The sequence below is a fragment of the Chiloscyllium plagiosum genome, unplaced genomic scaffold (assembly GCF_037043375.1).
Source record: "Chiloscyllium plagiosum isolate Xiang-an unplaced genomic scaffold, Cpla_swu_hap1 HiC_scaffold_7, whole genome shotgun sequence".
Classification (NCBI taxonomy): domain Eukaryota; kingdom Metazoa; phylum Chordata; class Chondrichthyes; order Orectolobiformes; family Hemiscylliidae; genus Chiloscyllium; species Chiloscyllium plagiosum.
The window spans coordinates 96,091,189-96,114,362 of NW_028270145.1; the positions used below are offsets into that span (position 1 = coordinate 96,091,189).

General features: G+C 43.4%; 1 protein-coding gene across 1 annotated transcript in view; it reads left to right on the forward strand.

Moving 5' to 3' along the window:
• The first annotated feature begins 1,258 nt into the window (after positions 1–1,258).
• Positions 1,259–23,174, forward strand: part of clasp1a (cytoplasmic linker associated protein 1a) — a 240,737-nt gene continuing 218,821 nt past the window's right edge. Inside the window, exons 1-4 of the mRNA XM_087989318.1 lie at positions 1,259–1,364; positions 1,766–1,857; positions 1,972–2,047; positions 6,350–6,447. Coding sequence (XP_087845444.1) covers positions 1,341–1,364; positions 1,766–1,857; positions 1,972–2,047; positions 6,350–6,447 — 290 coding nt within the window. The 5' untranslated portion in view covers positions 1,259–1,340. The remainder of the gene's footprint in view (positions 1,365–1,765; positions 1,858–1,971; positions 2,048–6,349; positions 6,448–23,174) is intronic.

Genomic DNA, 23,174 nt, shown 5'->3' on the forward strand with positions numbered 1-23,174 from the left:
TCTCTCTCTCTCTCTCTCTCTCTCTCTCTCTCTCGTGCTCACACACTCTCTCACTCAACGTTTTGCTGCACCTTTTTGAAAAGTACCAAACAATGTTAGAGAGAATATCTGGGAAGTGGGGTTTAGGATTGACCCCTATGTAAAACTCCAGGGAAAGTGTGGGGAGAGGAGAGAAGGCAGGAGGTCAGTCATTTGGAGATAGTGCCTGGGCTCCCATCGATGTCCAGGAGTGTTCTCCGCAACATTTCAGTGAACTGAGATAGGTTTTAATCATTGTAAACAAAAGACGCATTCAGGCTTGAAACAGCTCTTTGATGTAATGTTTCTACTGGGACCTCGAGATCTCCTTTGGATAATTGATATTCGGATAATCGGGGGCAGGGGTGCGGGTGGGTGGGGGCTGATACGGGGGAGCAAGCGTGCGCTGGGGGTGGTGGTGCGTGTTTGGAATATGTGCCAGAGGGAGTGGTGAAGGCTGGTACAATTACAATATTTAAAAGGCATCTGGATGTCTATATAAATAGGACAGGTTTAGAGGGTTATGTGCCAAGTATTGACAAATGGGGCGAGATTAATTTGGGATATCTGGTTGGCATGGATGGGTTGGACCAAAGAGTCTATTTCCATATCTCTATGACTGTCGTTACTGTCCCTGATATTCAGGCCAAGAACTATCCTTCATTCAACATCACTAATACATTATAAAGAAATTATTTCCTTTTATGTTTGTGGTGCCTTGCTATGAAAGTTGACTACTGTGAATCCCTGTAATACAGCGTTGATCATATTTCAGAAGTACTTAATTGGCTAGAAAGTACTTTGCAGACATGCTGAGGTGGTGAGATGCTACACAAATACAAGTCTTGTTTTATTTGCAGTGAGAGTGGTAATATGCATGTTTCTAATATGAATGCACTTTGTTGTTTAGTGATAATAGGTGAGTTGTATTTGTCAATACGATATTGTGCAAATTAAAAAAGTTGGACCATTATCTTTTTTTCTGGAAGACGTTTACATCAAAACAGATGCTTAAAACATCCTGATATGTCTTCGGGTCTGGTGGACTTTTAATTAGTGTGCAGAATTGAGAGTTGGTTTACGCTGAGTAGAAGGCAAAATGCCTGTGTGTAACTTGAACATAAAATAACTGCAATCACCTGACCAGTTTTTAAAATTATTTTGCTATTGGTTTAGTTTTGAATTATAAGCTATAAATGTATTCATTTTAAATATACAATGTTTGTTCCTAATTTTATATAGTTTTGCCAAGTCTAATTGATAGACTAGGGGACGCTAAGGATCCAGTTCGAGAACAAGATCAGATCCTCCTGTTAAAGATAATGGAGCTATCGGCTACTCCACAGGTACATACATAACAGCAGGAAAACCGTGGTTGTTCTTTCCTCTTCTGATACTACCATATTTGCTAGACCTAGTTTAAAAACCTACTATATCCATTGTTAAAGGAACTTGTTAATATTGGCTGTATTACATAGTTGATAAATTTTTCACTTGTTTGGAATCAGAATTCACTTATGGCCTGATTTTCTTTGGGCTGAGTTCTATTGAACAAATAATCCTGGCACCTGGTAGGGTGGGTAGACTGCAGTGCTTGAAATGGATATTCAGTAATACAATACAACATATGTGTTGGGTGTTTGTTTCGGGGGGTGCTTTAAACATAAAGGGCTTGTTTAGCTATTTCACTTTAATAAGCTAATAATGGAATTCTAATGATGGAATATTTCTAATCCTTTTCCTTAAGTACGTCTGGGAACGAATGTTAGGAGGATTTAAACATAAGAATTTTCGAACCAGGGAAGGGATTTGCCTTTGCCTTATTAGCACATTAAATGCGTAAGTATGAGAACTGTTTTTTAAATCTTTTATCTGAAGTTTGATTTGTATTCCATTTTAGTCGAAGTTGTATAGAGCAAATTCAACATTAGTCCTCTTTTTCCTCTTTTCCAGTTATGGAGCTCACAGTTTAACTCTAAGCAAAATTGTACCGCATATCTGTAATTTATTAGGAGATCCAAACAGTCAGGTGAGTAGTCAACTTGTTTAAAATCAAAAGTAATTTCAATTTTAACTTAACTTGTGTCTGATTTCAGTCTATGATTTATGGTTACAAATTGCAGCATTTTGAAAGCCAACTGTGAAAAATGAATATAGATGTTACACTTTTGCAAGATTAGGTAATTGGTCAGGCAAAATAATGTAACAAGAACATTGAATTCCATCTCAGTCAATGATGAATTGTAAAAAATATTAAAGCCTTGATTTTTAAATCATGTTGCAAATGTAATGAGACATCCAAGTACTTTGATAACTATACAAATTTTTGTTTTCGTATTCCACCTTTTATGCTTTGTTCATATTATTGGACAATTGGAATTCCCAGAAATTCCATTTATAAACAAATGTTGAACACTGTGTCTGTTCTGTGCTGAACTTATTAAGGGACCTATTCTATTTGTATTCTTTTGAAAGGCTTTGATTTGATATAGCCACCTGTTGGTTCCTGGTGGCATTGCAGAAATAGCACACTGCCACCTGTAGGATGGTAAAACATTGCACATTCACAATAATAGAATAGTGGAATAAAATAGTAATTTATAGTCACATGTATTTTTTTACAAAACAAAAGCACAGTGAGAGGTGTTTAACTTGCTATACTATGGCACCTATACTAATAGCAGAAGGCATAGATAAGAAAAAAATTAAGACAAAGTTCATCTTAGTTTAATTCACACCTCCTGGGTTCAGGAAAAGGCCGTCCTGGTGCAGAAAACGACAAAAGGCACCGTAAAAGCAAAGAAAAATCAAATTTAAAAAATAAAAGCAATGTATTGTGAAATTGGAGGTCTGAAATAAAAATAACATGCTGGAGAAACTTAGATCTGACAGCATCTGTGGAAAGAAAAACAGTTAATGTTTTGAGTTCAACATGACTGGAAGGTTTGAGCAATAGGGGGAGGCTTGATAGGCTGCAGCTGCTTTCCCTGGAAGCTGGACGCTGAGGAGTGACCTTGTTAAGGTTTATAAAATCAAGAAGGGGATGGAAAAGGTAAATATGCAAAGTCTTTTCCCTGGGGTTGGTGAGTCCCCACGAGAGGGCAAAGGTTTCTGGTGAGAGGAGAAAGATTTAAAAGGGACCTAAGGGACAACATTTTCATGCGTGTGGTGCATGTATGGAATGAGCTGCCAGAGGAAGTGGTGAAGGCTGGTACGTTTACAATATTTTAAAAGGCAACTGAATGGGTATATGAATAGGAAGGATTTAGAAAGGTATGGGCCAAGTGCTGACAAATGGATCTAGATTAATTGAGATATCTGGTTGGCATGGATGAGTTGGACTGAGGAGTCTGTTTCCATGGTGTATATTTCTATGACTCTATGACTGCTCATCAAAACCCACTTACAATGATTTTTAGTTGCTTTAGCTATTGTAGTAGCAAACTGACTTCCCAGTTAACAAACATTAAACTATTCAACTTCTATTTATAGTCATAGCATTGTACAGTGTGTAAACAGACTCTTTGGTCCAACTAGTCCATGCTGAACAAATATCCCAAATTAATCTAGTCCCATTCTCCATCATTTGGCCATGTCCCCCTCAACCTTTCCTATTCACGTACCCATCCAGATGTCTGTTAAATGTTGTAATTGTACCAGCCTCCACCACTTCCTATGGCAGTTGGTTATGAATTTCAGTAACACTATTAGACTGTAAGATATAAGAACAGGCAGAGGCCATTTGGCCTACTGAGTCTGCATTGCTCCCCAGTAGGATCATAGCTGATCTGACATTCCTAATGTCCACTTCCCTGATCTTTCTTTGTAAATTTAGATTCTTGATCAGTTGAGGAATCAATCTCAATTTTAAATTTACGCAAGGATTCTGCCTCCATAGCTGTCTTTGGTAAGGAGTTCCAAAGGTTCTCAACCCTCTTGAGAGAAGAAATTCCACTTCATCTTGGTTTTAAATGGATGCTAATTAATTCTGAGACTCTGTTATCTTACCATGAGGAAAGCATCCTCTCAGCATTTAGCCTGTCAAGCCCTTTAAAGAATTCTATGTTTCAGTGAGATCATCTCTCATTCTTCCAAACTCCAGTAAGTGGAATACCAACCTGCTTAGCAAATGATCCCTACATGCCAGGGAAGATCTGAGTGAACCTTCTCTGAACTGCCTCCAATGAATTGATGTCTTTCCTTAACAGGAAGAAAACTGCTCACAGTACACGGGTGGCATGGTGGCTCAGTGGTTAGCACTGCTGCCTCACAGTGCCTGGGTCCAAGGTTTGATTCCACCCTTGGGTGACTGTGCAAACTCCATACAGACATTCTCCCTGTGTTTATGTGGGTTTCCTCTCAAAGTCCAGAGATGTGTAAGTTAGGTGGATTGGCCATGCTAAATTGTCCATAGTGTTCAGGGATGTACAGGGTATGTGGATTATCCATGGGAAATGTAGGGTTACAGGGGTGGCGGGTGGGTCTGGGTGAGATTCTTTTCAAAAGGTTGGTGTGGACTTGATGGGCCCCAGCTATGCCTGTCTCTTTGTTGGCTACGTAGAGCAGTTGATCTTCCGTAATTACACCGGCACCACTCCCCACCTCTTCCTCCGCTACATTGATGACTGCATTGGCGCCACCTCGTGCTCCCCCAAGCAGGTTGAGCAATTCATCAACTTCACCAACACATTCCACCCTGACCTTAAATTTACCTGGACCATCTCTGACACCTCCCTCTCCTTCCTGGACCTCTCCATCTCCATTAGTGACGACCGACTTGACACTGACATTTTTTACAAACCCACTGACTCCCACAGCTACCTGGATTACACCTCTTCCCACCCTATCTCTTGCAAAAATGCCATCCCGTATTCCCAATTCGTCCGCCGTATCTGCTCCCAGGAGGACCATATCCAGCAAAGAACACACCAGATGGCCTCCTTCTGTAGAGACCGCAATTTCCCTTCCCACGTGGTTAAAGATGCCCTCCAACGCATCTCGTCCACATCCCGCACCTCCACCCTCAGACCCTACCCCTCCAACCGTAACAAGGACAGAACGCCCCTGGTGCTCACCTTCCACCCTACAAACCTCCGCATAAACCAAATCATCCGCCGACATTTCCGCCACCTCCAAAAAGACCCCACCACCAGGGATATGTTTCCCTCCCCACCCCTTTCCGCCTTCCGCAAAGACCGTTCCCTCCGTGACTACCTGGTCAGGTCCACGTCCCCCTACGACCCACCCTCCCATCCTGGCACTTTTCCCTGCCACCGCAGGAACTGTAAAACCTGTGCCCACACCTCCTCCCTCACCTCTATCCAAGGCCCTAAAGGAGCCTTCCATATCCATCAAAATTTTACCTGCACATCCACCAATATCATTTATTGTATCCATTGCTCCTGATGCGGTCTCCTCTACTGGGCGCCTCCTAGCAGAGCGCTTTAGGGAACATCTCCGAAACACCCGCACCAATCAACCAAACCGCCCGTGGCCCAACATTTCAACTCCCCCTCCCACTCTGCCGAGGACATGGAGGTCCTGGGCCTCCTTCACCGCCGCTCCCTCACCGCCAGACACCTGGAGGAAGAACGCCTCATCTTCCGCCTCAGAACACTTCAACCCCAGGGCATCAATGTGGACTTCAACAGCTTCCTCATTTCCCCTTCCCCCACCTCATCCTAGTTTCAAACTTCCAGTCCCCTTGACTTGTCCGGACTTGTCCGACCTGCCTAGCTCCTTTTCCACCGATCCATCCACCCTCTCCTCCCTGACCTATCACCTTCATCTCCTCCCCCACTCACCCATTGTACTCTATGCTACTCTGTCCCCACCCCCACCCTCCTCTAGCTTATCTCTCCACGCTTCAGACTCTCTGCCTTTATTCCTGATGAAGGGCTTTTGCCCGAAACGTCGATTTTGCTGAAGCTCCTTGGATGCTGCCTGAACTGCTGTGCTCTTCCAGCACCATTGATCCAGAATCTGGTTTCCAGCATCTGCAGTCATTGTTTTTACCTTGATGGGATCACAGCTGAGCTTTGCAATTTCTCTTTTTTCCCGTGCAATCCTCTTATCCATTGATTTCTTTATAGCCCACAATCCAGTGATCTTGATCTGAATGCACTCAGTATCTGATTTCTGCAGCTGTCAGTCTTTCAACTTAAAGAGCAATGATTGTAACAGCTTTGAAAGTATACAACCCCAAATTGCTGCTGAATTAAATTTGTGAAAAACGTGATTGTAGCTAATCATTCAAAAATTTAGATCTGATCATCTCCTTCTGCTGGTGGTTGCACATCTAATCGTGCTTGATTTCTTCTTAACTCATCAGGTTCGAGACGCAGCAATAAATAGTTTAGTAGAAATATATAAGCATGTAGGAGAGAGAGTCCGCGCAGATCTTCATAAAAAGGGGCTACCACAATCAAGGTAAGAAAATTATATCAACCGCTAGATACAAATACCTCTTACTTTTGGTCTGCATTCATTATGTAATTATGGTACTTGTTACTTCAATCAGTAATATTTGTACTATTGCTGTTGTGACTAAAACTAAGTATTTAACTAGTAAATCCTCTAAAATATTTAACTTTTATAAGAGATGTGTTGCCTTTTTAATAGGTTTCATTGCAGCAGAGTAACAGCACATCTGATCTTTCCAGTGGTAACAGCTTTTTGATTCGTGTTTTCTTACCTCAATATGTGATCTATGATTAAAAAGAGGGAGTCTGTCTTTGTTTGCTAGCAGTGCAGATTATTAAATATGTAAAAATGTTCTTATCAATCTACAGGACAGGGTGGATATTATAAATGTGTCTTTAAGTAGGACAAATTTCAGTCTGCTAATTTGTGTATTTCTGCTTTGTTTGCCCAGTCCTACATTTGTCATAAGTTATTTAGTTCCTAAGTCTAAGACTTAGGAGTTGGAGTTTCTTTGTCAGATGATAGAGAGATACATAGTTAGAATATGCCTTGTGATGATTTGTACATACACTATTTTTTACATATACTACATTTTGCTACTGGCTTTGTGGCTTTTGTGTTCAGTGAAGCAATTGCTACCCAAAGTATACAGTAAAGTCCCCATTATCCAGTACCCTGTTATTTGGCATTCCCATATATCGGAGTAGGTTTTCTCGCTCTGGGAACTGACCGTTTGATCTTGCTCTCTTATCTGGGCTCTCTCTATCTCACATGCGCTCTTGCCTTTTGATTAATCCTTGCTGATGGTATTTATGAACAGCCCTGACTGTACTGGCAGATGCACGTAACTGGCACTGTCCCAGCCCTCCCTACCATCATCCCTTGTGTTTTCTGGATACCACAAGGTATTTTCAAAGTGTTCTCAGTACATTTTGCTTTCCCCCCTGCCCCCTCATCCTTCCATCTTTTCTTGCAAGGAAGTATTGATTAGTTTATGATTCGGAGATGCCGGTGTTGGACTGGGGTGTACAAAGTTAAAAATCGCACAACACCAGGTTATAGTCCAACAGGTTTAATTGGAAGCACACCAGCTTTCGGAGCATCGCTCCTTCATCAGGTGATTGTGACAATCACCTGATAATCAGGACAATCACCTGATGAAGGAGCGTCGCTCCGAAAGCTAGTGTGCTTCGAATTAAACCTGTTGGACTATAACCTGGTGTTGTGTGATTTTTAACTTTGATTAGATTAGATTACATTACATTATAGTATGGAAACAGGCCCTTCGGCCCAACAAGTCCACACTGACCCACCGAAGCACAACCCACCCATACTCCTACATTTACCCCTTACCTAACACTACCGGCAATTTAGCATGGCCAATTCACCTAACCTGCACATCTTTGGACTGTGGGAGGAAACCAGGGCACCCAGAGGAAACCCACGCAATCCTTTATGGTGGTAAAAGTGAGGACTGGAGATCAGAGTCGAGAGTGTGGTACTGGAAAAGCACAGCCAGTCAGGCAGCATTCGAGGAGCAGGAGAATCGACATTCCGGGCATAGGCCCCTCATCAGGAATGAGGCTTATGGGTCGGGGCTGAGAGATAAATGGGAGGAGGGGGTGGGGTTGGGGCAGGTAGTTGGGAAAGCAATAGGTGGATGAAGATGAGGGAGAAAGTGATAGGTCAGGGGGGCAGTGATGGACAGGTCTGGAGGGCAGTGCCAAGTTGGAGGCTTGGGACAGGGAGAATATTGGGGCAGGGCAAATGAGGAAGCTGTTGAAATCCAAATTTATTCCAAAGTGAAATATGAGGTGTTCCTCCTCCAGGATTCAGGTGGTAACGGTTTGGCGATGGAGGAGGCCCAAGACCTGCATGTCCTTGATGGAGTGGGAGGGGGAATTGAAGTGTTCAGCCACGGGACAGTGGGGTTGGTGGGTGCGTGTGTCCCAGAGATGTTCTTTGAAACAATCTGCAAGAAGGCGTCCTATCTCCCTGATGCAGAGGAAACCACACTGTGTGCAACGGATGCTGTTGTTGACTTTGGGAGAGGTGCACACCCACTCCTGCCACCTTTCCCTGCCACAGCAGGAAGTGCAAAACCTGTGCCCACACCACTCCCCTCACTCCATCCAAGGCCCCAAGGGATCCTTCCACATCCGTCAGAAATTCACCTGCACCTCTCCCAATGTCAACTTCAACTTCAACTCCGGTCCAGGGCCTCCTCCACCAAACCATTACCACCCGACGCCTGGAGGAGGAAAGCTTCATATTCCGCCTTGGGACCCTGCAACCACACAGGATAAATGTGGATTTCAACAGCTTCCTCATTTCCCCTCCCCCACATTATCCCAGTCCCAAGCCTCCAGTTGGCACCGCCCTCTGAATCCGTCCATCACTGGCCCTCTGACCTATCACCTTTTCACTCACCTTCATCCACTTATCGCTGTCCCAGCTACCTGCCCCCACCCCACGCCCCCTCATTTATCTCTTAGCCCCGACCCACAAGCCTCATTCCTGATGAAGAGCTTATATACGAAATGTCGATCCTCCTACTCCTTGGATGCTGCCTCACTGGCTGTGCTTTTCCAGCACCACAATCTCTCCCACAATCCTTTATCCAAAAACCCTTAGGGCAAAATGGTTTTCAGAATCTGGAGTTTTTCTGATTTTGGAATAAGTAACAGTTTCACAGTGAAATTAAAAGAAAACTTACCAAACAGCAGACCCACATGTGACTAGTATGAGTGCTGAGACAGAATTGACACCTGCCAGTGCTGGGCCACACCGGCACGTCATATCTGAGTGATGTGGGTGGAGTGGGTGTGGAGTTGGATTAACTGTTTGCACACCGAACAACCTTGTTATGGAGAAAAAACTTCACGACAAAGCTATGGATTTTGGAGCTTGGCGGATTTTGGTATTTCAGATAAAGGATTGTGTATGTCTGTAATGTGGGTAACTACAAGGTTCGGGGAGCTGTTGCCCATTGTTGCTGTTCTGAATATCCAAGCACCTGAATAGTGGATCTTGGTAAGTTATTTGATTGACAGGATGGGGGCCAAGCTTGATCATTATTATCGAGTCATATGGGATCACCAATATCCGATCTCATAGCGGAAGCAGTAATGCAGAGGCTTGAACGAGCTGCTCTCCCATCTATTCAACCCAAACTTTGGGTCTGCTATGTGGATGACACCTTTGTCATCATAAAGTGGAACAACTTAGAGGAAACCTACAACACCATCAACAATATCCTGACAGGCATAAAATTCACAAAAGAAGAGGAGGACGACAACAGACTCCTATTCTTATGCATGACAGTTGAACGTACAGTTAACGGAGAGCTTCAAACCAGTGTCTACAGACAAACAACAAACACAGGCCAAACGCTTAACTTCTGAAGCAATCGTCCCAACACCCACAAACTGAGCTGCATCAAGACATTATTTCAAATAGCTGCACCATACTGCAGCACCCAAGAACTACAAAAGGCAGAAGAAAAATATTTATACAACATTTTCAAGAAAAACAAATACCCAATAAACACAGTCCGCTGATTCCTCAGAAACGAACCCAAACAAGCAGATATAACGCAATCAAAAACTATAGCCACATTGCCTTACATGAAAGATATATCAGAAATGACTTCCAGACTACTCAGACCCCTTCGCATCATGGTAGCTCACAAACCTACCCACACACTAGTGAGCTTAAACAGTGACTAGTGAACTTAAAGGATCCATTAGATACTACCAGCAAAACTAGCGTCATTTGCAAGATATAATGCAAGAACTGTAAAATAACACTATTTTGGACAAACAAGCAGGAAACTTACCACCAGGATACATGAACACCAAATAGCCACCAAACGACATGACCCACTATCACTAGTTTCCATGCATGCAGTCAAAAAAGGACACCACTTTGACTCTGACAACACACACATCCTAGGACAGGCGAAACAAAGACACGCACGAGAATTCTTAGAAGCGTGGCATTCCATCCAACAATAAACACATCGATTTAGTTCCTATCTACCTTCCCTTGAAAGAAAAACAGGAAATGACATCACCCACCTTAAGAAACCAAGACCCATAAATAGAGAGGCGGAACATACCACCAGCGTTTCACCAGAGACACTCACTGATGATGATACCTAGTATGACGACGAAGCGTCTGAAAACAAACCTTCCAGGTCAGCAAGCTAACTTACATACAGAAAGAGACCCTTCAGTCCAACCAGTCCATGCCAACATAATCCTGAACTAAAATTGCATCCGAGACGCATGCATTTTCCATTTATTGTGGGATGTGGGCATTGCTGGCCAACTTTGTTATTGCTCATCTCTAGTTGCCCCTGATAAGGTGTTGGTGATGTATGGTCTGCATGCTGTAGGTTGACCCACAATGCCCTTAAGGAGAGAATTCCAGAATTTTGACCAGCAGCAGTGAAAGAATGGTGATTTATATTTGCAAGTCCAGATTGTGAGTGGCTTGGAGGGGCACTGTCAGGTGGTGTTCCTGATTACCTGCTGCCCTTGTCGTTCTGGATAGAGATGGTAATGTGTTTAGAAGGGTCTGTCTAAGATCGTTAGTGATGAACTTCTGCAGTGCGTCTTGTTGATAGTACACTCTGCCACTCCTGAGCATTAGTGGGGAAGGGAGTGGGTGCTTTTGGATGTGCCAATCAAATGTGCTGCTTTGTCCTGAATGGTGTCAAGCTGCTGGAGTCTTCTTGGAGGTCTAGCCATCCAAGCAAGTGGGAAGTTTGGGGAGACTGGGTGCCTCCTAGCAGAGCGCTTTAGGGAACATCTCTGGGACACCCGCACCAATCAACCACACCGCCCTGTGGCCCAACATTTCAACTCCCCCTCCCACTCTGCCGAGGACATGGAGGTCCTGGGCCTCCTTCACCGCCGCTCCCTCACCAACAGACGCCTGGAGGAAGAACGCCTCATCTTCCGCCTCGGAACACTTCAACCCCAGGGCATCAATGTGGACTTCAACAGCTTCCTCATTTCCCCTTCCCCCACCTCATCCTAGTTTCAAGCTTCCAGCTCAGTACTGTCCCCATGACTTGTCCGGACTTGTCCGACCTGCCTAGCTCCTTTTCCACCGATCCACTCCACCCTCTCCTCCCTGACCTATCACCTTCATCTCCTCCCCCACTCACCCATTGTACTCTATGCTACTCTCTCCCCACCCCCACCCTCCTCTAGCTTATCTCTTCACACTTCAGGATCACTGCCTTTATTCCTGATGAAGGGCTTTTGCCCAAAACATCGATTTCAAAGCTCCTTGGATGCTGCCTGAACCGCTGTGCTCTTCCAGCACCACTAATCCAGAATCTGGTTTCCAGCATCTGTAGTCATTGCTTTTACCTGGACAATAATATTGGAAGAGCTTGGTCGAGGAGGTTCTGGAGCACAAGTCTTTTGTATTATTGCCGGAATGTTGTCAGGGCTGATGGCCTTTGCGGCATCCAGTGCTTCCACCCACTACTTGACATCATGTGGGGTAATGCTGGGGTCACTGCAGGAGGGTGCGATTGTTCATACATTTAGTACATTGGCTGAAGATTGCTGCGAACATCTTCGTCTTACCTTTCGCACTGATGTGCTCAATTCTTCAATCATCGTGGGTGGGGATATTTGTGGAACCGCTGCTTCCAGTGAATTATTGAATTGTGTGCAACTATTCACACTGGATGTGGTGGGATTGCAGAGCTTAGATCTGATCCATTAGTTGTGGGATTGCTTAACCCCAGTCACTTGCTACTTATGCTGTTTGCCGTGCAAGTAGTCCTAGTCAAAAGGTGTGGCACTGGAAAAGCACAGCAGATCAGGCAGCATCCGAGGAGCAGAGAGTCAACGTTTCGGGCATAAACCCTTCATCAGGAGCATTTCTCCTACTCCTCGGATGCTGCCTGACCTTAGCGAGTTTTTGAGAAGATTTGTAACTCAGGTTGAAGTTTTGGATGAAGGTTTGCTGAGCTGCCTGACCTGTGCTTTTCCAGCACCACACGTTTTGACTCTGATTCTCCAGCATCTGCAGTCTTCACTTTCTCTCGTGCAAGTACTCCTGTTTGTTAGCTTCATTTTTAGGTATGCATGCTACTGCTGCTGGCATGTCCTCCTGCACTCCACTGTATAAGGTTTGATCCCTGGCTTGATGGTAATGGTTGAGTGAGGGCTATGCTGGGCCGTGAGGTTGCAGGTTGTACTGGAGTACAATTTTACTGCTGTTGATGGCCCCAATCTTGAGTTGCTACATCTGTTTAAAGTCTGCCATAATACTACGTGGTAGTGACACACAACACAATGGAAGGTGTTCTTCATGTGAAGGTGGGATTTCATCTCCACAAGGGCTATGCGTTGTTCACACTTAGCAATACTGTCATGGACTGACAGTCGGCTGATTGGTTAAGGGTGAGGTCAAGTGTGTTTTTCCTTCTTGTCGGTTCCCTCATCAACTGCTATGTCCTTCGGGACCTGACCAGCTCGATCAGTAGTACTGCTGTTGAGCCACTCTTGGACATTGAAATCCCACATCAAGAATACGTTTTGTGCCCTTGCCACCCTTGATGCTTCCTCCAAGTGTTCCACATGTGTAGTGCTTTCTCGGTAAAATAATACGCGGGCATCAGTACTCTTTTTGTAATTCCTGCAACTATTATTCTTATGAGGTCAGGTGATATGTATCAGACAGACTGTCGTTCCTTACGTGGCAACGTAATTGGACCTGTCTTTGCTTGTGTACACACGTGAACTTTCCAGGAAGTATGGGAAATTATGTTAAGGAGTGAGTATGTATTTTGAATTTAAACAATTTAGAAATTATCTTCACAAATTTTGCCTCTTAAATAGAATAGCTGCAGTAGAATGATTTGGGTCAAGTAGATCATCATTTTACAAAACCGGCCCCAGGGCTAGGAAAAGGTAAGCTATACTATTATGGCAACCTTCATTAGAACAACAGCACCATTGTCTTGTTGAAATGCCTTACTAGGGCTGTAGAGTAAAGAGAACTTTAACCTCAAGCTGGCACAAAGAAACTGTTACAATTCTCAAGTGTTGGAAAAACAGATGTTTTAATATTACAAGTATAAAACAATACAATTCAAAACAATACAAGAAAAACACAAGTTTAAAAAAAACCCAACCGACCCTTATGAACAAATGTATAAACATATATAGAAAAGTATAGAATAAAAAAGAACCCAAACTGGCTATTTAACTAAATAAATAAATAATAACCAACAACAAACTAATAAATAGTAATAACTCAGCCCAGCCAAACAACACGCTCATACGTTCACAGTTCCTCCTCTCTGGATATTGGACACTTAAAACACAATTGTTACGGCTATATAAAAGCCCTTGTTAGTGCGGCAGATAAATCTGTGTCCAGGTATTCCAAGAAGGGCTGCCATGTCTTGTAAAAATTCTCAGTTTTGTGGTGTACCATATTTGTGAGAAAATCCAGAGGGATATGCTCCATAACAATCTTCCGCCAACCTGGCAGACCCTGGGGGGTTTTTGGATATCCAACGTAGCAAGATATTCTTTCTTGCACGGAACGTGAGAATATTGAAAAGCTTTTTCTTATGCATGTCTGAAGGGAATACAGTCGGCAGGCCCAGAAGGAGAGAGAGAGAGGGTCCTTCTCCACTTTACACCCAAAATCCTCTCCATTGCTCCTGTCACAGCACTCCAATATGTTTGAAGCTTATCACAAGACCAGAGACAATGGGTAAGAGTGCCCATGCAGACCTTGCACTTGAGACCTGCTGAAGATATCCCTGGTGCAAATTTTGACAAATGGTCCGGGGCCAAGTGGACCCTGTGGAGAATCTTCAGCATGGGTCCTGTTGCAAATTGATATCTTCCTTGCACTCTCCCAAATATCCTCCCATGCTTCTGAGGAAACTTCAACACCCATCTCTCCTACACCCTGCAGAGTCGATCCAACTCATCTGAAGGGGCACTCCCCAATTGATGATATAAAATACTGACAGAAAGTGTACACTTAGCACGCCACTCTATATGTCGGATTTGCAGGGAACAGTCAAAAGCGTAGTCCTTTTCTGAATAAAATCCCTAACTTGAAAAAAATGCAAGAGGTCTCTGTTAGATAACTCGTACTTCCGTACTAACTGAAGGACATCATTATGTCTCCCTCCAATAAATCGTCCGTGCAAGACACACCGCTAGCTGCCCAACATTTAAATCCTGAATCTATCATTCCCCAATTGAGAATCCAGCATATCCCCAAAAGCTGTAAACGAAGATGTTTTGCCAATATTGCCTTCGCTCTGCCGAATTGTCCTCCATGCTTTAACAGTATTGATGACTATTGGGTTATGGCAATATTCCCTAATTGTCTTCATTTTGTCCAAAAACAGCAAACTGGTAAGGGGGCACCTTGCCTGGGAGGCTTCGATATCTAACTATATTGAAAGAGGATCCCCACAAGCCCAATCACTCACGTAGGACAAAACGAGCTTAGTTGGTAATTTTTAATGTTCAGAAGATCCATTCCCCCCAGTCTGTGAGGCAGTTGCAGTTTAGCTAATTTAATGAGGGGCCGCTTACAATGCCAAATAAAGGAGCTGAACAAGCCGTTCAGCCTCCTGAATGTTTGCTTGTTGAAAATCAGGGGGTGCAACCGTTTAGGGTATAGCAAACGGGGGAGAATGTTCATCTTAATAAGCATCCCAACCACGAGATTGGAAGTGCCTCCCATCTTTGAAGATCTGGATTTATTTGATAAAATTAAACAAGAACTGGACTAATGAATATGCTCAAATACATAACCCCCGGGACCACCTATATGGGAATCTGTAGTCACCCTCAAGATCTAGCATCTTCATAAGGCCACCCATAGGCATAGCCTCTAATTTTGCAAAATTAATCTGGTACCCCGAAAAAGCACCAAATGCGCGAATGCATTGTATCAGGCGAGGCACTGAACTGTTGGATTTGTCAAAAAAATTAGGACATCGTCTGCATACAACGAAATCTTATGTAATTTTGACCCTACTTCTGGAGCTGATATATTGGGATCCCCATGAATGGCCTCCGCCAATGGTTCAATCATCAACGTAAAAAGCAGTGGTGAAAGGGAACAGCCCCTAAAAAGTATTAAAATTGCTTGATTGTACTTTGTTGGTGATGACCACCGCGAAAGGGCCATCATAGAGAACCTTTACCCATCTTATAAAGACTTTGCCAAACCAAACCACTCCAGAGTATAGAAAAGGTACGGCCACTGAACTCTGTCAAATGCCTTCTCTGCATGTAGAGAAATCCACCAATCCTGGTATTGACTGTTGTTGACATGCTTGAATTACATCAAGCAGCCTCCTAACATTATTGGAAGATCTGCGACCCTTTATGAAGCCTGTCTGATCCTCTTTAATAATAGAAGGTAACGCAGTCTCCAGCCTTAATGTGAGAGTCTTGGAGAGGATTTTACAGTCCACATTTAAGAGTGAGATGGGCCTGTACGAAGCACAGTCTTCCAGGTCTTTCCCTTTTTTTAAGAATAAGTGAAATGTTGGCCTCTCTGAGATGGTGGGAGACAATCAAGGGTGTATGAGTCATTAAACATATTGAGCATGGGGCCTGACAGTATACTTATAAATTCCTTATAGAATTCACTGGCAAGTCCATTAGGAGTGGGCGTATTTGTACTCTGAAGCTGCCTCACAACTTCTTGCTCTTGTCACCGTGCTCATATAACCTTTGCTTTGCAAAAACCAGCTCCTTCTTTGCCATCTGCGTGAGCACGGAATTTAATGAGACTGCAGTGCTGTAATCTTCTGTAGTTTGACCAATGAGGGTCTGTCAAAGTAAGCCTTCTCAGCTGCCTTCAACCGTGCTTCAAGAAGACGTTGCTGCTCACCCTTCTGCCGCTTCCTACTGGCGGAATAGGAAATAACTAACCCCCTAGCATAGGCTTGGTAGTTTCCCAGAGGATGGATGAACTACCAACCGAGCCTAAGTTGACGTTTCGGAACGTCTGAAATTCCCTAGAGAAATACTCCACAAATTTATTATCCTTGAGGATAAAGGGATCCATTCGCCAGTGCCTCAAACCCACTGTAACGTCCTTAACCTTAACTATAAGGTACACTGGAGCATGATCAGAGATGGTAGTATTACCAATCGTACAAAGATGCCACCAAGTTCAGGGTTGCCACAGCGGTCAGAAGAAGATCAATCCTGGTGTGACATCTGTGTGGATTGGAGAAAAACGTAAAATCCCTGTCTATAGGGTAAATACGCCTCCAGACATCCACCAACCCTAACTCCCCACACGCATCACTAACTGTTTAGTTTGTACAGAGGGTATCGAGGGAACTTTGGGCAACCTGTCTACTGTGGGATGCATGAGACAGTTAAAATCTCTCCCTATAATGGTGTGTCGGGACTCGAGACTATTGAGTGAGTGCAGCGTAGGTTCACGAGGTCAATTCCTGGAATAGTGGGACAATCTTCTGTTGAAAGATTGGAGCGACTGGGCTTGTATACCCTTGAGTTTAGATGACTGAGAGGGGTTCTGATTGAGACGTATAAGATTATTAAAGGATTGGACACTCTGGAGGCAGGAAACATATTTCCACTGATGGTGACTCCCGAACCAGAGGACATAGCTTAAAAATAAGGGGTAGGCCATTTAGGACTGAGATGAGGAGAAACCTCTTCACCCAGAGAGTGGTGGGTGTGTGGAATGCTCTGCCCCAGAAGGCAGTGGAGGCCTAGTCTCTGGACTCGTTTAAGAAAGAGTTGAATAGAGCTCTCAAGGATAGTGGAATCAAGGGTTATGGAGATAAGGCAGGAACAGGATACTGATTGAGAATGATCAGCCATGATCATCATGAATGGTGGTGCAGTATGAAGGGCAGAATGGCCTACTCCTGCACCTATTGTCTATTGAGACCTATCACTTTAGAAAAAGCTTCTACGAAAACTTTAAGGGGATGAATTGGATGGCAATAAATATTTAAAACACCATATTCTTCCCCATTTATCAAGGCTTTAAGAATTACAAGCCTCTCGTTTGTGTCTGTAACACACTCTAACAATTTAAATAGGAGATTCTTCCTAACCAATGTAGCCAGTCCCCTACTTCTGGTATTAAATGATGAAATATAAACTCGGTCAAAGCCATTCTGCTGTAATTTCAGATGCTACTTGTCATCCAAGTATGTCTCCTGTAACAAAGCAATATCCACCTTCTCCTTTCCAAAACTCGAGTACCTTCTTCCTGTTAATTGGTGAGTGACTTTCCTTGATATTCTAGGTACACTATTTAAGCAAGTCATTAGCCATAACCTCCTACAATAACATTTAAATTCCAGAGAGGCGGAACATGAGCCACAAATCGCTGAGCTTTAGTGACACATGATCCACCAAATATAAAAGCTACACAAACTAAAACCACTACATTTAACAAACCTACAAAACTATTAAAAATTAAAAACACTGAAAACCAAATAAGAAACCAACATATAAAGCGCCAACAGCGCTGAATAGGGGAACTCACCCCCTGCCCAGTGGGAGCAAATACCCACCTCAAACTGTCCATAAGTGGGTACCTAACCATCTCAAATACCTTCACTTCTCCGAGCTTGAGCCACACCGCGCACACAAGCAGAAAAGAATAAACACATCATAGAAGACCAATATGAGTAAAAAAAAAATCTTTTCAGATAAAGGAATGAATACCCCACCCATCCTTTGGTACATCCTAACTTAGAAATTGAAAATGTACATCTCAACTGCCACCGAACATAATTGAAACCAAATTATTATCAGTAGAAAAAGAAATTGAAAAATAAAGCTCCAACCAGACTTCCTCTGTTTCTTTTACAAAACGATAAAGACATACCCAAACAACATTATTTATACATACTAAAATTGTTTAAATTAGATTAACTTGTCCACAAAGTCTCTTGCCTTCTCCGACGTGTCAAAGAGATGTATGGATCCATCTAAGGTGATGATTTTAGAGCCCTTGTAAATTAGGGCCTTTGGATCCTTCCCCTGGACTCTGCAAGCCTCCATGACTTTCTCCTTATCCTGGTAATGGTGGAACCAGGAGAGGGCGAGGACTTTGACCCAGACCCGATCTCCGCGCTGCGACCTGGTGAGCCCTCTCTCTATCTTCAGTCCTCTCGTGCCAGCCTCCAACTCGAGGAATTTCGGCAGTCAATCCTCAACAAATTCCGCAGGCCACTCACCTTCCTTACCCTCAGGCAGACCGATGATCTGAATGTTTGTTTTCCTGACCCTGTTCTCAAGATCATCAACTTGGTCGTGCAAATTACAGACATGCATCTCCAGGGCTTGGATCCTATCTTTGCATGAACTGGCATCAGCTTCCACCTCTGTGACCCTGTGCTCCACCTTATCCATCCTCTTTTTCCAGGTGTCCCAGCTGCTACTCATGCTTCTGCAGCATGAGAGAGATTGGAGCCAGCTTCTCTTCAATCTGTTTCGCCAACATCTCATGAGATTTCGTGAGCTTGTTCACCAGGGCCTGGAAAGTAATAGACTCCAAGGATCCTGCAGGCTGGGCCGCAGGCCGCAAGCTCAGCCTCAGGCGCTCCTCCTCCCTTCTTTGGCATTTCTGGATGGCAGGAGCCCCAGGAAAGTTAACTTTTAGGAGTTTCTTGGGACTCCACGATCTTTCCGGAATCCCAAGATATCGCGATGGTCTGGGTTGGGCGGGTTGAAGGTTTGTCTCACTTGTGCTGCGATGTAGAGCTCTGCAGTGCGATCTTCTTAGATTGCTGCCATCTTGGAACCCCCAGAAATTGCCTGTTTAATGATGTGCAGCCTAAATGTGAAACTGAGTAGCCTGCACAACAGAATAGAGTTTGTTTATCCTAGCAGCCTTCCTTTGTCCTCTATGTCACTCCGGTACCCCAGTATTTACCCAGCTTCCTCATCAATCCCAGCCAAAAAGGAAACTGGTAATTGGTCCATTCCCTGGCCCCAGACTGCCCCTCAACCATATTAAAATTCACAGACTAGAAATCAAAAAATAATGTTATCTTTTAGGAAAGGAACCACAGTCATTTGTGTGCTTTTCGATAGTTGAACTAAATTGACGATAGTAGCGTGGGTGATGAGTACTAAAGTGTATTTGGGGCAGTGTCTAAGAACAATACGTCCTGAACCCATACGGAAGATGTGAGGAGGATAGAACAGGTGTGCAGAGGGATACAGAGTCATAGTTATAGATATGTACAGCATGGAAACAGACCCTTTGGTCCAACTCATTCACATTGACTAGGTATCCGAGAAATATCTAGTTCCATTTGCCAGCATTTTGCTCATAACCCTCTTAAACCCTTCCTATTCATGTACCCATCCAGATGCAATTGGTAGATGCAGGTGGGGATGATGGTGATAGGTCAGAGGGTTGTTTGGAGGAAGAATGCCTCATCTTCCGTCTTGGGACCCACTAACCATACGGGATCAATGTCGGTTTCACCAGTGTCCTCATCTCCCCTCCCCCCACCTTATCCCACATCCAGCCCTCCAAACTTGGAACTGTCCTCTTGAACTGTCCTATCTGTCCAACTTCCTTCCCACCTATGTGCTCCACCCTTCTTTCCAACCTATCACCATTACCCCCCACCTGTATTTACCTATCTCCTTCCAAGCTACCCTTCCAACCCAGCCTCACCCCGACCATTCTGTTTATCTCTCAGCCCCATCCCCATTCTTGATGAAGGATTTATGCCTGAATCGTCGATTCTCCTGCTCTTTGGATGCTTCCTGACTGCTTTTCCACTTGTCGACAGTGTATAATTCCTGATTTGCCTTTCTCAAATGCAGCACTTCACATTTATCTAAGTTAAAATTCCACCTGCCACTTGGCCCATTGGCCCATCTGATCAAAATCCTGTTGTACCCTGATATAACCTCCTTTGATGTCTATCATGCTTTCAATTTTGGTGTCATCTGCAAACTAACTAACCACACCTCCTGTGTTCACATCCAAATCATTATATCAAATGACAAAAAGCTGTGGACCCAGCACTGACAGTACATCACTGGTCACAAGTCTGCAATCTGAAAGCAATCCTCCACCGCCACTCTATCTTCAACCTTTTGAGCCAGTTCTGTATCCAAATGACTAGTTCTCCCTATAAACCATGTAATGTAACCTCGTTAACCAGTCTATCAAGAGGAACTTGTCGAACGCCTTCCTGAAGTATTTTGCTGGTTAAGTGAGTAGTCAAAGGTTTGGCAAGAAACTGTGAAGTTCTTTACTTGAATAGGACGATCAGCAAAATAAAAATATTGGCCTGGATATTGAGGAATGGCAACGAGAGTAGCATTGCCATTCTGCTCATATTTTCCATAAATAATGGTCTTTGTATTTCGAGAGGGGGATGCTAATCTTTTCAGAAGATCTCTTTCTCTTTTAGAAATGTGGAATATAGCTGAAATCAATACGATTCTCCTGTCGTGCAGGATAGTTGGGAGGCAACAAACTGTGTCTCTTTGTAGCAGTCAGAGTATTCTGACATTTATTATGTCCAGCCACACACAGCCATGAAAGAATAAGCATGCAAGCTAAGTATGGGCTGGAATGGCAGTTGTTTTAGATGTTAGGATAGTAGCTAGATGTGGTGCAGGTAAGTGACGCTTGGCGCGGCGAGGAGGGTGAGTTGTGTATCTGTACAGGTCAGCGAGGGTTATGTTGGGTTCATGGGCAGGCAGGTGTAGTGTTATGTCCCAGGGATCAGGCTGGCAGTAGTGGAGGTTGGGAAGGTGGGAGGAGAGGAAAGAATGTCGTTTTCAGCTGGTGAGGTGGGGGTGGGGGATGGGGTGCTTCAAGCTTGGCTTGGACTGGGCTGGGGTCATGGGATGGGAAGGGTGGAGGATGGATTTGGGTGATCTGGTCAGAGACAGCTGTTTTCAGGGTTTCTGGGGGTAGGAGCGGTGCTGTGTGTTGTAATTTGGGGATGTCAGTTCATAGTTACCCCAGATTTAAGATAGGCTTTTAATCTCCCAATTTATCCCTGATAACTATGAACTTAATAAAATCAGAACCTTCTGAATTCTCAAACAGTAAAGGTTTTTTTTTCCTGAGTTCCAGACATGGGAGTTGTCAATCAAAACCTTCAGTTCTCCAGGCAATTTGTGGAGTCAGCTGCATTTGGAATGCTCAAATTCAGCTGGTTTCGAAACAGTTTCTACCCTACTATTGTTAGAGTACTGAATGGACTCAAAAACTCGTAACATTTGCCTATACCTGTGTTTTAGTTTTTGCTGCTGTATACTTATTATTTACTTATCTATGCTACTTGACTATGTGATCTGCCTGCATTGCTCACAAGAGCAATTTGCACTGTGCCTAGGTACACGTGACAATAAATTCAATTCAATTCAGTTCAATTCAAAGTTCCAAAGTGCGATTCCAGCCATTGTTGCTTCAATGATTATGTGGCCTTTGGTATATCTGAGTCACAATTTAAATGGAGTTGGATCACAGAATACTGTTGCACAAAGGGGAATTTAGTGTCTTTATCCATGAATCATAAAAGGTTACTGTGCAGATACAGCAAGTAATTCGGAAATTGGCCTTTATTGCAGGCGTCTGGCGTATAAAATTAAGGAAGCCTTGCTACAACTTTTCAGTCTTTGAGGGATCTTACGTGGAGTTATTGTGAACCGTTCTGTTCTCCTTACTTATGCAGGCATATACCTGCATTGGAAGCAGTTCAAGAAAGATTAGGTCTTTCTGCCACAGTATAACAGGGATCTGTTCAGTTGTCAGACCTCCGTTGTCTCAAAATGTAAGTATTTTCTTCCTGCATGAGTTAAGAATGGCTTGTTATTTGCAGCTGCAGTGTAGTTTTGTGGGATGTAAAATTCCAATATATCGTTGGCTTTTTTTTGCCATTAGAAAGATTGTACAGAACCGAATGATCACCTTTTTGTATATATTTGATGAATTTTTAATGAATAAAATATATTTTTGTAATCTTGGAACGAAAAGTTTACAGGTTTATTGAATGATGCATGTGATAAAGGGATTGTCTTGTAAGGAAGATTGAGCAGATAGGGCCAATTGCCATTGGATTTTTGAAAAAAATTAAAGATGATGTTATTGGTTCTGAAGGGCCTGATAGGTGGATCTGGAATGAATATCCCTCCTTGTAGGGAACAAAGGAGTATAGTTTAAAAATAAGGGGTCTTCCATTTAAGATACAGAAGAGGAGGCATTTCCTTTTCTGAGAGTATTTCATCTTTGTAATACTCCCACAATGTAGTAGGCTTGAAGGGATGAATTGCCTACTGCTAGTTCTGATTATGTTTGCAGGGAGTAATAGCTGTATAATGCTGATGCTATACAAGGGTAAGGGGAAACAACCCTAAAATAAGCAAGTGTTTTTTGAGCTTCCGCAGACTGATTTTTAAATACAACCAAGGCTGAGTTGAAAAGTTTTTGACCATAAAAGGTCGCTGACGGTCAGGGAAGGGGATGTAGTGGCAGCTGAGAAGTGGGCAAGAGGACCATTGTTCAGGTTGCAATGAAAACTACAGTGCATGTTGAATTGCCTGCTACTGGTTTTTTTAAAATCTTGATCCAATAATGTTAACTTCAGTGATCAGCAATTTGAAGTGAAGAAGGTTATCTTTTGAGATTACTTCAGAATGTTGAAGTTAGGTTTATTTGAGATTACTCTCTAAGAAGAAATT